Source organism: Rhinopithecus roxellana, chromosome 8 (genome assembly GCF_007565055.1).
Source record: "Rhinopithecus roxellana isolate Shanxi Qingling chromosome 8, ASM756505v1, whole genome shotgun sequence".
Taxonomy (NCBI): Eukaryota; Metazoa; Chordata; class Mammalia; order Primates; family Cercopithecidae; genus Rhinopithecus; species Rhinopithecus roxellana.
Window position 1 is genome coordinate 125997526 of NC_044556.1, and position 12115 is coordinate 126009640.

Below are 12115 nucleotides of genomic sequence, written 5' to 3' on the forward strand. Positions count from 1 at the left end.
TGCAGATGGTTTCTCCCAAAATGAGTGACTGCGAAGAGAGAAAATGATGAAGATAGAGGCTACAGTGTCTTTTATAACCTAATTTTAGAAGAGATATCTACTGGTCACATAGATGAAGCCTGGAACAAGGTAGGTGAAGGCGAACTACACAAGCGTAAGAATACCAGGAGACAGAGATCCCTGGAGGCCATGATGGATGCTGATCAACATAAGTTTAACATTTCATTTAAATTCAGCAGAGAATATACGTAGTAAAGTTTTAACTTATAGGAAAGGTAACTGCCTCTAAAGTTATAAATTATAACTGTTATCATAATGCCATTTATTAATTTACAGTTACTTATTTAATCTGCTGATGAAAAAGCAGAAGCATTACAATCAGCATGAATTTTACTAATTGATTTCTAAAATCTACCAAGACTTCATGGTTGTCACTTGTGCATTAACCTATGCAACTAATAAAATTTGGAATGAAGGGTCAGGTGTGGTGGCTCATGCCTGTAATCCCAGCACTTTGGGATGCTGAGGTGGGTGGATCACTTAAGGTCAGGAGTTCGAGACCAGCCTGACCAACATGGTGAAACCCGATCTCTATTAAAAAAATACAAAATTAGCCAGCTGTTGGGGGCAGGGGTCATGCCTGTAACCCCAGCTACTTGGGAGGCTGAGGCAGGAGAACTGCTTGAACCCAGGTGGTGGAGGTGGCAGTGAGCTGAGATCATGCCACTGCACTCCAGCCTGGGCAACGAGAGCAAAACTCCATCGCAAAAAAAATAAATAAAAATAAATAAATGATAATAATAATAATAAAAAGGAAATTTGGAATGAAGAAGAACCTGTAACTTCTGCTATCATACAGTCTAAATTCTTCAAACTCACATTTAAAGAAAAACACCTTTAAAGAATGTGTTTAATTCAAAGGCAAGATTATTTATTGCAAATAATTCTCAGGTTACATTTTTTTTTTTGAGACAGAGTTTTGCTCTGTCGCCCAGGTTGGAGTGCAGTAGCATGATCTCCGCTCACTGCAAGCTCCACCTCCTGGGTTCATGGCATTCTCTTGCCTCAGCCTCCTGAGTAGCTGGTACTACAGGCGCCCACCACCACGCCCGGCTAATTTTTTGTATTTTTAGTAGAGACGGGGTTTCACGGTGTTAGCCAAAATGGTCTCCGTCTCCTGACCTCTTGATTCGCCCGCCTCGGCCTCCCAAAGTGCTGTGATTACAGACGTGAGCCACTGCGCCCAGCGCAGGTTATATATTTAAAAAGAAAAATATATTTCTTCAAAAGAACCTTTAAAATGACTCATGAAATTCCTTTCTGATTAGCTGCTACATATTGATGGTTCTTTAACATGCAATTATGTGCATATATACTTGGAACTAAATTATTTTTAAAATACACAGCATATGTAGGAAAAATATCATTCACATGAACTCAGTTTTTATTTAAGCAATGAAAAAAATAGCTTTTTAAAAAATTCCCCAGTTAAAAATTTACTAAATACAAAATATATAAAATAAGCAAAATATATTTGTATAAAAGTGATTTAAAATATTCTCTAACTATAAAGTTATCACAAAGACAATATTTTATATGATCACCAAACAGACAAGAATAATAAATACATTTAAGTAACACTAAACAGTACTCTTGAGATGGGCTTAAAAGTGTTTGAGACTTTTACTGCCAAGCTAAGAGAGTAAGCCAGTCTCTCTCACTGTGAGTTTACTCTGGACAACATCCAAAAAACAAAAGCAGTTATATGAGGAAACTGAAAAAGTAAACAAAAACAGTAATTTCCAGGAGAGAATTCTACACTTAAATGAAATTCAGGGGATGAAGAGTACCATTTTTCCCCCTCTCTTCTCCCTCGGCAAGCTAAAGTCAGCACCTTAAGCAGCAAACACTAAGGAAAATCCGTGTGTTTAGCAATGGCTTCTGCAAACCAGGGGACTGGGAATAATTTTTTATTCTGTGCATATAAAAAGGAGCATCTGTGATATAATGAAAATGAAAAAGGAGAATCCTCATTTTATTTTTCTTATCTATTCTCTTGCGTCTTTGCCTTGTGGCATGCCCTACTAACAGAATTCAGCAGTAGACTGGGCACCAAAGTCTCCTAAAATGAAACAACCCAACTTTCTTGACAAAGAATCAGTAAAATGGGGCCCTGGGAGATAAAGAGTCAGGAAGAAACCTGGAAAGAAAGCGCTGGAGAAGGAGATTCTACAGTTCTGTGCATTCACTGGCACAGTCACTTCTGAGCTGTGTATGTGCAAGATGGACACGAAGCACAGCAGCAAATGCTATGTGCATTGAACTACAGTTGAAAAGATGACCCAAGTCCTAAACTAAGCTCTAACTGGCATGTGTATTACGCAGACTCAAAGTACCACAGCAAAAGCTCTGAGAACTGAACTGATTGTTTCCTTTGACAAGGCAAAAATAACCGAGGGAAGGCAAGACAGAATTTACAGTCTAAATCTAAGCCAACTGATCACCTACTAAGAAATGAACCAACAAACAAAACCCCAACATTTCCCACACAATTTAAACAGGACCCAACATCTTACAATATAATATTCAAAATGGCTAAGAGACAACCCCAAAATTATTCAACATACAAAAACCCAGGAAAATGTGAAGAATTTTCAAAGGAAAACACAATTAACAAAGGTCAGTCCAAAGGTTTAGATGCTGGATCACAAGATATTAAATGAAATTGATTTTAAAGCAAGTATTGTAATTATACTCCATGGGGTAAAAATAAACTTAAAATTAATGATAAGATAGAAGTACTCAGAGAATATATAGAAACTAATTTTTTAAAAAAAAGAATAAATGAAATTTTTTTGCAAAATGGAGATGACAGATGAAGGAATCATGAGCTAGAAGACAGAACAACAGAAATTACCCAATCTGAAGAGAAAAAAATATTGACAAGAAAAAGACAGAGTATGAGGCCTGTGAGACAAAACGAAAGGGTCTAATACATTAACATAATTAAAATCCCAGAGGAGAGGAAAAAGAGATTACTATCAATAGTTTGTGGCAAACTATTGTGGCAAAGTATGTGGCAAAGTAGTTTTCAGAGGAATACTGACAGGGATAGTGATATTATATATTAACAAATGATTCAGTCCACCAAGAAGACATAACAATCCCAAATATATTTATGCACTTAACAATGGAGTTTCAAAATATATCAGGTAAAAACACACTTACACACAAAACAGGTAACTGAACAGAGAAATAAAACCAGACTTTAACATTTCTGTCTCATAATCAATAAAACAAGGAGACCAAAAAAACAGCAAGCGTACAGAAAATCAGAAATATACTAGCAAAAACTTTGATCTGACACTTACAGAACACTCACCAAACAGCATTTATAGTACAGTTTCTTTTCAATGCATTTGAAATATTTATCAAGGTCATTCATATTTTGGACCATAAAACAAACAATAAATTAAAAAATTAAAATCACGTAAAATATGTCCTTTAACTATAAAAGGATTAAGTTATAAATCAGCAACAGAATGATTTCTGAAAAGTTTAAGAAAATTTAAATATACTTTAATCCATAGATGAACAAGAGAATAACAAGAGAAATCAAACAGAATTTTACACTGAATGGAAGAGCAAATATAATAGTCACAAAAATAATACAATAGCAAATAGCTATGAAAACCTGTTTTCAAATTTATTTCAAAATTTGCTAAAGTAGTGCTTAGTGGGAAATGTATATAACAAAAAATGTTCAGATTAAAAAACACAGAAGTATCAATTAAATGACATAAACTTCAATCTTCAAAAACCTAGAAAGAGGTGAGGAAATTAAACCCAAAGCAAGAAGAAAAATGGGCAGAAATCAATGAAATTAAAAATAGAAAAATACAGAAAAATCAACAGACCAAAAGTTGAGCATTTGAAAAGATTAAAAACCTAATGCCAAGGTGACCTAAATTAATAAACAAAAAATAAACCAGAGGACACAAAATACCAGTTATCAGGAATAAAGGACAGGACATGACTGACTTCATCACAGCTTCTCAGAGGTAACGGGAGGGGAAAAAAAAAAAAAAAAAAAAAGCATGGCTACAAACCCTAGCGATATAGTATATTACAAATATAGACAGTTTCCAATTTAAATAGCTCAACAACTTATGATTTTTTGACTTTACGATGGCGAGAATGCAATGTGCATTCAGTCGAAATCATACTTCAAATTTTGAATTTTAATATTTCACAAGGCTAGTGATATGTGGTATGATACTCTTAATTGTATTATTCAACACTTTATTGTAAAATAGTCTTTGTGTTAGATTATTTTGCTTAACTGTAGGCCAATGTAAATATTCTGAGCACATTTAAAGTAGGTTAGGCTAAGCTATGATTAGGAGTATTAAATGCATTTTCAATTTATGATGGATTTATTGGGACCGTAATCCCATTGTAAATGGAGGAGCATTTTATGTATTTCGATGTCCACAAATCTCACAACACATAAAATGGATCAATTCCCTGAAAGAAATGAACTGTCAAATTTCACTCAAGAAGAGACAGATATGTTTATTAGTCCTGAATCTACTAAAGAAATTAAATTCTTATTTAAAATCTTCAAAGAAAACTCCACACCCAGAAAGCTTCACTGACGAATTCTACCAAACATTTAAGAACAAAAGAATAGTGATTCTAAACAATCACGTCCAAGAAGAAAAAACACACAGCACATATGTGTTTTATGAGGCCAGCATTACCCCAATATCAAAGTCACAAAAAATTACAAAAACAGAAAAAGAAAGACCAGTAACCCTCAAGAACACAGATGCAAAAACTTCACCCTCGGAAAAAAACTAGAAAACCTAGAAGAAATGGATAATTTCCTGGACACTTACACTCTCCCACGACTAAACCAGGAAGAAATTGAATCCCTGGAATAGACCAATAGCAGGCTCTGAATTGAGGCAATAATTAATAGCCTACCAACCAAAAAAAGTCCAGGACCAGACGGATTCACAGCCGAATTCTATCAGAGGTACAAGGAGGAGCTGGTACCATTCCTTCTGAAACTACTCCAATCAATAGAAAAAGAGGGAATCCTCCCTAACTCACTTTATGAGGACAACATCATCCTGAGATCAAAGGCTGGCAAAGACACAACAAAAAAAGAGAATTTTAGACCAATATCCCTGATGAACATCGATGCAAAAATCCTCAATAAAATACTGGCAAACCGAATCCAGCAGCGTATCAAAAAGCTTATCCACCATGATCAAGTGGGCTTCATCCCTGGGATGCAAGGCTGGCTCAACATATGCAAATCAATAAACGTAATCCAGCATATAAACAGAACCGAAGACAAAAACCACATGATTATCTCAATAAATGCAGAAAAGGCCTTTGACAAAATTCAACAGACCTTCATGCTAAAAACTCTCAGTAAATTCGGTATTGATGGAACCTATCTCAAAATAATAAGAGCTATTTATGACAAACACACAGTCAATATCATACTGAATGGGCAAAAACTGGAAGCAATCCGTTTGAAAACTGGCACAAGACAGGGATGCCCTCTCTCACCACTCCTATTCAATATAGTGTTGGAAGTTCTGGCTAGGGCAATCAGGCAAGAGAAAGAAATAAAGGGTATTTAGTAAGGAAAAGAAGAAATCAAATTGTCCTTGTGTGCAGATGACATGATTGTATATTTAGAAAACCCCATCGTCTCAGCCCAAAATCTCCTTCAGCTGATAAGCAACTTCAGCAAAGTCTCAGGATACAAAATCAATGTGCAAAAATCACAAGCATTCTTATACACCAGTAACAGACAAACAGAGAGCCAAATCATGAATGAACTCCCATTCACAATAGCTTCAAAGAGAATAAAATACCTAGGGATCCAACTTACAAGGGATGTAAAGGACCTCTTCAAGGAGAACTACAAACCACTGCTCAGTGAAATCAAAGAGGACACAAACAAATGGAAAAACATACCATGCTCATGGATAGGAAGAATCAATATTGTGAAAATGGCCATACTGCCCAAGGTAATTTATAGATTCAATGCCATCCCCATTAAGCTACCAATGACTTTCTTCACAGAATTGGAAAAACTGCTTTAAAGTTCATATGGAACCAAAAATGACCCTGCATTGCCAAGACAATCCTAAGTCAAAAGAACAAAGCTGGAGGCATCACGCTACCTGACTTCAAACTACACTACGAGGCTACAGTAACCAAAACAGTATGGTACTGGTACCAAAACAGAGATATAGACCAATGGAACAGAACAGAGCCCTCAGAAATAATACCACATATCTATAGCCATCTGATCTTTGACAAACCTGACAAAAACAAGAAATGGGGAAAGGATTCCCTATTTAATAAATGGTGCTGGGAAAATTGGCTAGCCATAAGTAGAAAGCTGAAACTGGATCCTTTCCTTACTCCTTATATGAAAATTAATTTAAGATGGATTAGAGACTTAAATGTTAGCCCTAAAACCATAAAAACCCTAGAAGAAAACCTAGGTAATACCATTCAGGACATAGGCACGGGCAAGGACTTCATGTCTAAAACACCAAAAGCAATGAGAACAAAAGCCAAAATGGACAAATGGGATCTAATTAAAGTAAAAAGCTTCTGCACAGCAAAAGAAACTACCATCAGAGTGAACAGGCAACCTACAGAATGGGAGAAAATTTTTGCAATCTACTCATCTGACAAAGGGCTAATATCCAGAACGTACAAAGAACTCAAACAAATTTACAAGAAAAAACAACCCCATTAAAAAGTGGGCAAAGGATATGAACAGACACTTCTCAAAAGAAGACATTCATACAGCCAACAGACACATGAAAAAATGCTCATCATCACTTGCCATCAGAGAAATGCAAATCAAAACCACAATGAGATACCATCTCACACCAGTTAGAATGGCAATCATTAAAAAATCAGAAAACAACAGGTGCTGGAGAGGATGTGGAGAAACAGGAACACTTTTACACTGTTGGTGGGACTGTAAACTAGTTCAACCATTGTGGAAAACAGTGTGGCGATTCCTAAAGGATCTAGAACTAGAAATACCATTTGACCCAGCCATCACATTTTGGATATACCCATCACTGGGTATATCCCAAAGGATTATAATTCATGCTGCTATAAAGACACACACACATGTATGTTTATTGTGGCACTATTCACAATAGCAAAGACGTGGAATCAACCCAAATGTCCATCAGTGACAGACTGGATTAAGAAAATGTGGCACATATACACCATGGAATACTATGCAGCCATAAAAAAGGATGAGTTTGTGTCCTTTGTAGGGACATGGATGTAGCTGGAAACCATCATTCTCAGCAAACTATCACAAGAACAGAAAACCAAACACCGCATAGTCTCACTCATAGGTGGGAACTGAACAATGAGATCACTTGAACTCAGGAAGGGGAACATCACACACCAGGGCCTATGGTGGGGAGGGGGGAGGGAGGAGGGATAGCATTAGGAGACATACCTAATGTAAATGACGAGTTAATGTGTGCAGCACACCAACAAGGCACATGTATACATATGTAACAAACCTGCACGTTGTGCACATGTACCCTAGAACTTAAAGTATAAAAAAAAAAAACTCTTAGAAGAAAACTTATGGGAAAACGTTCACGACACTGGATTTGGCAATGATTTCTTGGATATGACACCAAAGGCATAGACAACACAAGAGAAAATAAACTGACAAACTGGACTTCTTCAAAATCAAAAAAATTTTGTGCATCAAATAACTCTATAAAAAAACCAAAATAAATATATCTATTGTAACATGGTGCTCTCACTAATTTAGAAATTCAAGGACAATTTTTCTTTCTTTTCCTTCTTGCTCTTTCTTCTCTCTCTTCCCTCTTTTTCTCACCTCCCTTCCTCCCTCTCTCCCTTTCCACACTACCCTCTTCTCCCTCCCTCTCTGTCTTTCTTTTCTGAGATGGGGTCTTGCTCTGTCATCCAAGCTGGAGTACAGTGTGGCACAATCATCAATCACTGTAACCTTGAACTCCTGGGCTCAAGAGATCCTCCTGCCCACGTCTCCCTAGCAGCTGAGACTACATGCGCACACCACCATGCCCAGGTAATTTTTAAAATTTTTTGTAGAGACAGGATCTCATGCAGGCTTGTCTCGAACTTCTGACCTCAAGCCATCCTCCTGCCTCAGCCTCCAAAATTGCTGGGATTACAGGTGTGAGCCACCATGCCTGGCTGACGATTTCTTAAATCAACGAAAAAAGATATTCTATTCTGTATATAGTATGAATAAACAACTTGCTACTCTATGGCCCAAAACTTTTTAGAGGCAGTCCAGTCTTGTTTGTTTACCTTTTTACAGAATAGGCTGTGCTCCATTATTTTATTTCTTTTATGTATTAAAAAGACCAAAGGGAAAGGTATAACATGATGTGAAATACAGCTTCCAATGCTAGAGCTATCCTTGCCTATCAAAACAATACTCTGAAAGTTACAGGCAGAAAAGAAGAAAAAGGCAAAGAAATTAAGGGTGGTAATTCTAAGAAAAAATAAGTCTGTTATCATAGCTTTATACATTTAACAGTGAGAAGAAAGAACCAAACCAAAACAGCACATTAAGAAAAAGCAGAAAACAGTGAATAGTAAAGATGGATATACAAGAAACAGAAAAGAAAGGTCAATTAAATGGGCAAAAAGTGACGTAGAATTTTGCCTTGATATATAATGAATTTCATTAAGAGATTTTAGTATACAATAGAAATTTAATAAAATACAATGCAGCATATAGAGATTTCTAAATATTTCCAGGAAAAAAAAAGGTTATTCGGTGGTATATCTGTCTAAAGGACTTGGTTATAAGATAGCAGCAATTCTAAATGTCTCCATGTGGAATGAATCTAAAAACATCATTAGAATGAGGATGCAGTATATTCATTTTTCATTCACTCAAGAAGAGAAATCACTTTCTCTGCTTGGATTTTTTTTTTTTTTTTTTGAGACAGAGTCTTGCTCTATCATGCAGGCTGGAGTGCAGAGGCGAGATCTGGACTCACTACAACCTCCGCCTTCTGGGTTCAAACAATTCTCACGCCTCAGCCATCCCCAGTAGCTAAGACCACAGGCATGCACCACCACACCTGGCTAATTTTTGTATTTTTAGTAGAGACAGGGTTTCACCACGTTGGCCAGGCTGTTCTCAAACTTCTGGCCTCAAGTGATCCACCCACCTGAGTCTCTCAAACAAAGTGCTGGGATTACAAGCGTGAGCCATTGGGCCTGGCCCCTGCTTGGATTTTTAAAAAAATAATCAGTAGGCTGGGCGTGGTGGCTCACACTGGTAATTCCAGTACTTTGGGAAGCCGAAGCAGGTGGATCACTGGAGGTCAGGAGTTCCAGACCAGCCCGGCCAGCATGTTGAAACCCCATCTCTACTAAAAATTTTTTTTAAATTAGCTGGGTGAGGCCAGGCGCAGTGGCTTACATCTGTAAACCCAGCACTTTGAGAGGCTGAGGCAGCTGGATCATGAGATCAGTTTGAGACCAGCATGGCCAATATGGTAAAACCCCATCTCTACTAAAAATACAAAAATTAGCTGGACATGGTGGCATGCACCTGTAGGTCCAGCTACTCAGGAGGCTGAGGCAAAAGAATCACCTGAACCCGGGAGGCAGAGGTTGCAGTGAGCCAAGATCGCCCCACTGCACTCCAGCCTGGGCAGCAGAGTGAGATTCCGTCTCAAAAAAAAAAAAAAAAAATTTTAGCCAAGTGTGGTGGTGCACACCTATAATTCCAGCTACATGGGAGGCTGAGGAAGGAGAATCGCTTGAACCTGGGTGTTGGAGGTTGCAGAGAGCCGAGATTGCATGACTGCACTCCAGCCTGGGCAACAGAGCAAAACTCTATCTCAAAAAAAAAAAAAAAAAAAAAAAAAAAAAAGTGGCTCACGCCTGTAATCCCAGCACTTTGAGAAGCCGTCAGCAGGGCAGATCACAGATCACTTGAGGTCAGGAGTACAGTATCAGCCTGGCTAACACAGTGAAACCCCGTCTCTACCAAAAATATAAAAAATTAGCCAGGCATGGTGGTGTGTGGCTGTAATCCCAGCTACCAGGAGGGTGAGGCAGGAGAATTGCTTGAACCCAGCAGGCAGAGGTTGCAGTGAGCCACAATCGTGCCACTCTACTCCAGTCTGGGTGACAGAGTGAGACTTCATCTCAAAAAATAAAACAAAACAATAATAATAATAATAATAATCAATAATCAATAATCACAAAGGACATGAGTTTCAGTAAATGTTTGCATTTCTGCCAATGAAAGGAATTAAGGTTAGGAGGGCGAGGGAGAAGGAGGTGCTGAGAAAGAGATTCAAATAGTACCTTTTGCATCATCAGAACCTGAAGCCAAGAGTTTAGGATCCATCAAATTAAAGTCAACACTCCAACACCTCTTCTCATGCTCCTGGAAGCAGAAAGAAGACAGTAGTCTCAGACGAGATCTCAAAATGAATAAAGCAAGAAAAAAAAAACTGGTATCAATTTATTGTTATGGGGAGAGGGAAAGAGAACAGGCTAGAAAACAAATGAAAAGCAAATAAGATGTTGATATAAAGTACGTCCAAAACTTTTAATATATACATTTACTGAAATTATTGCTTTCAGAAATTTATTTGATGCATTCTATAAAGACCAAAGTCTGAAGAAATGCTTCAGAAAGTACCTGGTACCAAAAAAAGGAGACTGGAAAAAAAAAATATTTGGTATTGCATAGGCGTTACACAGGTATAAAAAGTACTAAATAGTGGCTTCAAATCTGTAATTATAAAGCACATGAAGCTCTAAAAGTTTTAAAAAAATAAATACATGATTCATATAACATGTAACTAGTACCCTTATTTACCTGATAGACCTTTGACCTCTGTCCCGTGAATCCATCCCATAAAATAACAGTGCCTTCATAATCACTGCTAGCTAACAGGTTCTTATGGTAACTACTCCAACTGATACAGCTGAAAGAAATATAGTTAAAAGTTACTTTACATAAAAATAAATAACAATGGGATAAAAAGAATTTTAATGTGTTCAGAAAGATTTGCACTATTTTAAAACGGTCTCTATCAGTTCACAATCATTATTCTGCCCACAACATACCTGGGAAAAGATGTATCAATAATTTTGAAATTTTAAAAATAAAAATTAACAAGTAATGACCCTAACCACTTTTTACTGTGATCACTAGCTGTTAAGATGGATGTGGGCCTAGAGCTATCATTGGCCATCTTTGATACATGAGAAAAGGATGTCTATCAGTGAAGGTGATACTGTCTAGAGGGCTCAAGGCATACCATCACAGAATGACAGACCTGATGAGACTGTTTAACCCCCTGGATCCAGTTGTGCCAAATCATATAAGCCAAATAAACTATAGTGAATTGGGTTTCTGTATTTACATCCCAAAAGTCTTGTCTTGACTAATTATAACTTACGACTACAATTCCAATTAAAAGCATCTAAAAGTTAGAATCAAACTTTTATCATTTATGGTTCTGGTTATTCTCAAGTGCTCTAAAAGTCCACAACATCTAAAAACTTCTGCTGAGATACATATCTGCATCATGCATATAGTAAAGGGAATGCATATTATGGAAGAAGCTACTTAGAAGGCAGTTAAGGTAGGTAACTTCTAAGACATGAACACAAGGTCTTTTGCTTTCTACTAGTTGCACTGATGCTAAATTTCAGAGACTAGAAGTGTTCATTTATATTTTTAAATACTATTAATTAGAATTTCTGGTAGAAATTATATGGAACAATTAAAAGCCACAGTTTGAATTTAGGTAGACTTGAGTTCAAATTCCAGATCTGTTACTTACTAGCTGTGGCTCTGGCTAATTTAGTTCACTTTCACAGCAGATGTGCTCCAAATCTATTTTAGGCATCCTTAAGTATTGATCCTTTCAGCCCCAGGCCCACAGCTTTCAGCCTTGAGCGCTTTCACCATTTATTCCAATGCACCAGGAACTATTGCACATTTTTACATGTATAATTACAGAACAGGTAGATAGCACATTTAAACCTTCTAATCCACGTT

At 37.1% G+C, this 12115-nt stretch overlaps 1 protein-coding gene across 9 annotated transcripts in view; it reads right to left on the reverse strand.

The window, feature by feature from the left end:
- Window positions 1–12115, reverse strand: part of COP1 (COP1 E3 ubiquitin ligase) — a 259903-nt gene that overhangs the window by 86738 nt on the left and 161050 nt on the right. For all 9 annotated transcript variants that reach the window (XM_010367393.2, XM_010367391.2, XM_010367392.2 and 6 more), the window contains 2 exons: window positions 10925–11033; window positions 10405–10486 (listed from right to left, as the gene is read on the reverse strand). In XM_010367393.2, coding sequence (XP_010365695.1) covers window positions 10405–10486; window positions 10925–11033 — 191 coding nt within the window. The remainder of the gene's footprint in view (window positions 1–10404; window positions 10487–10924; window positions 11034–12115) is intronic.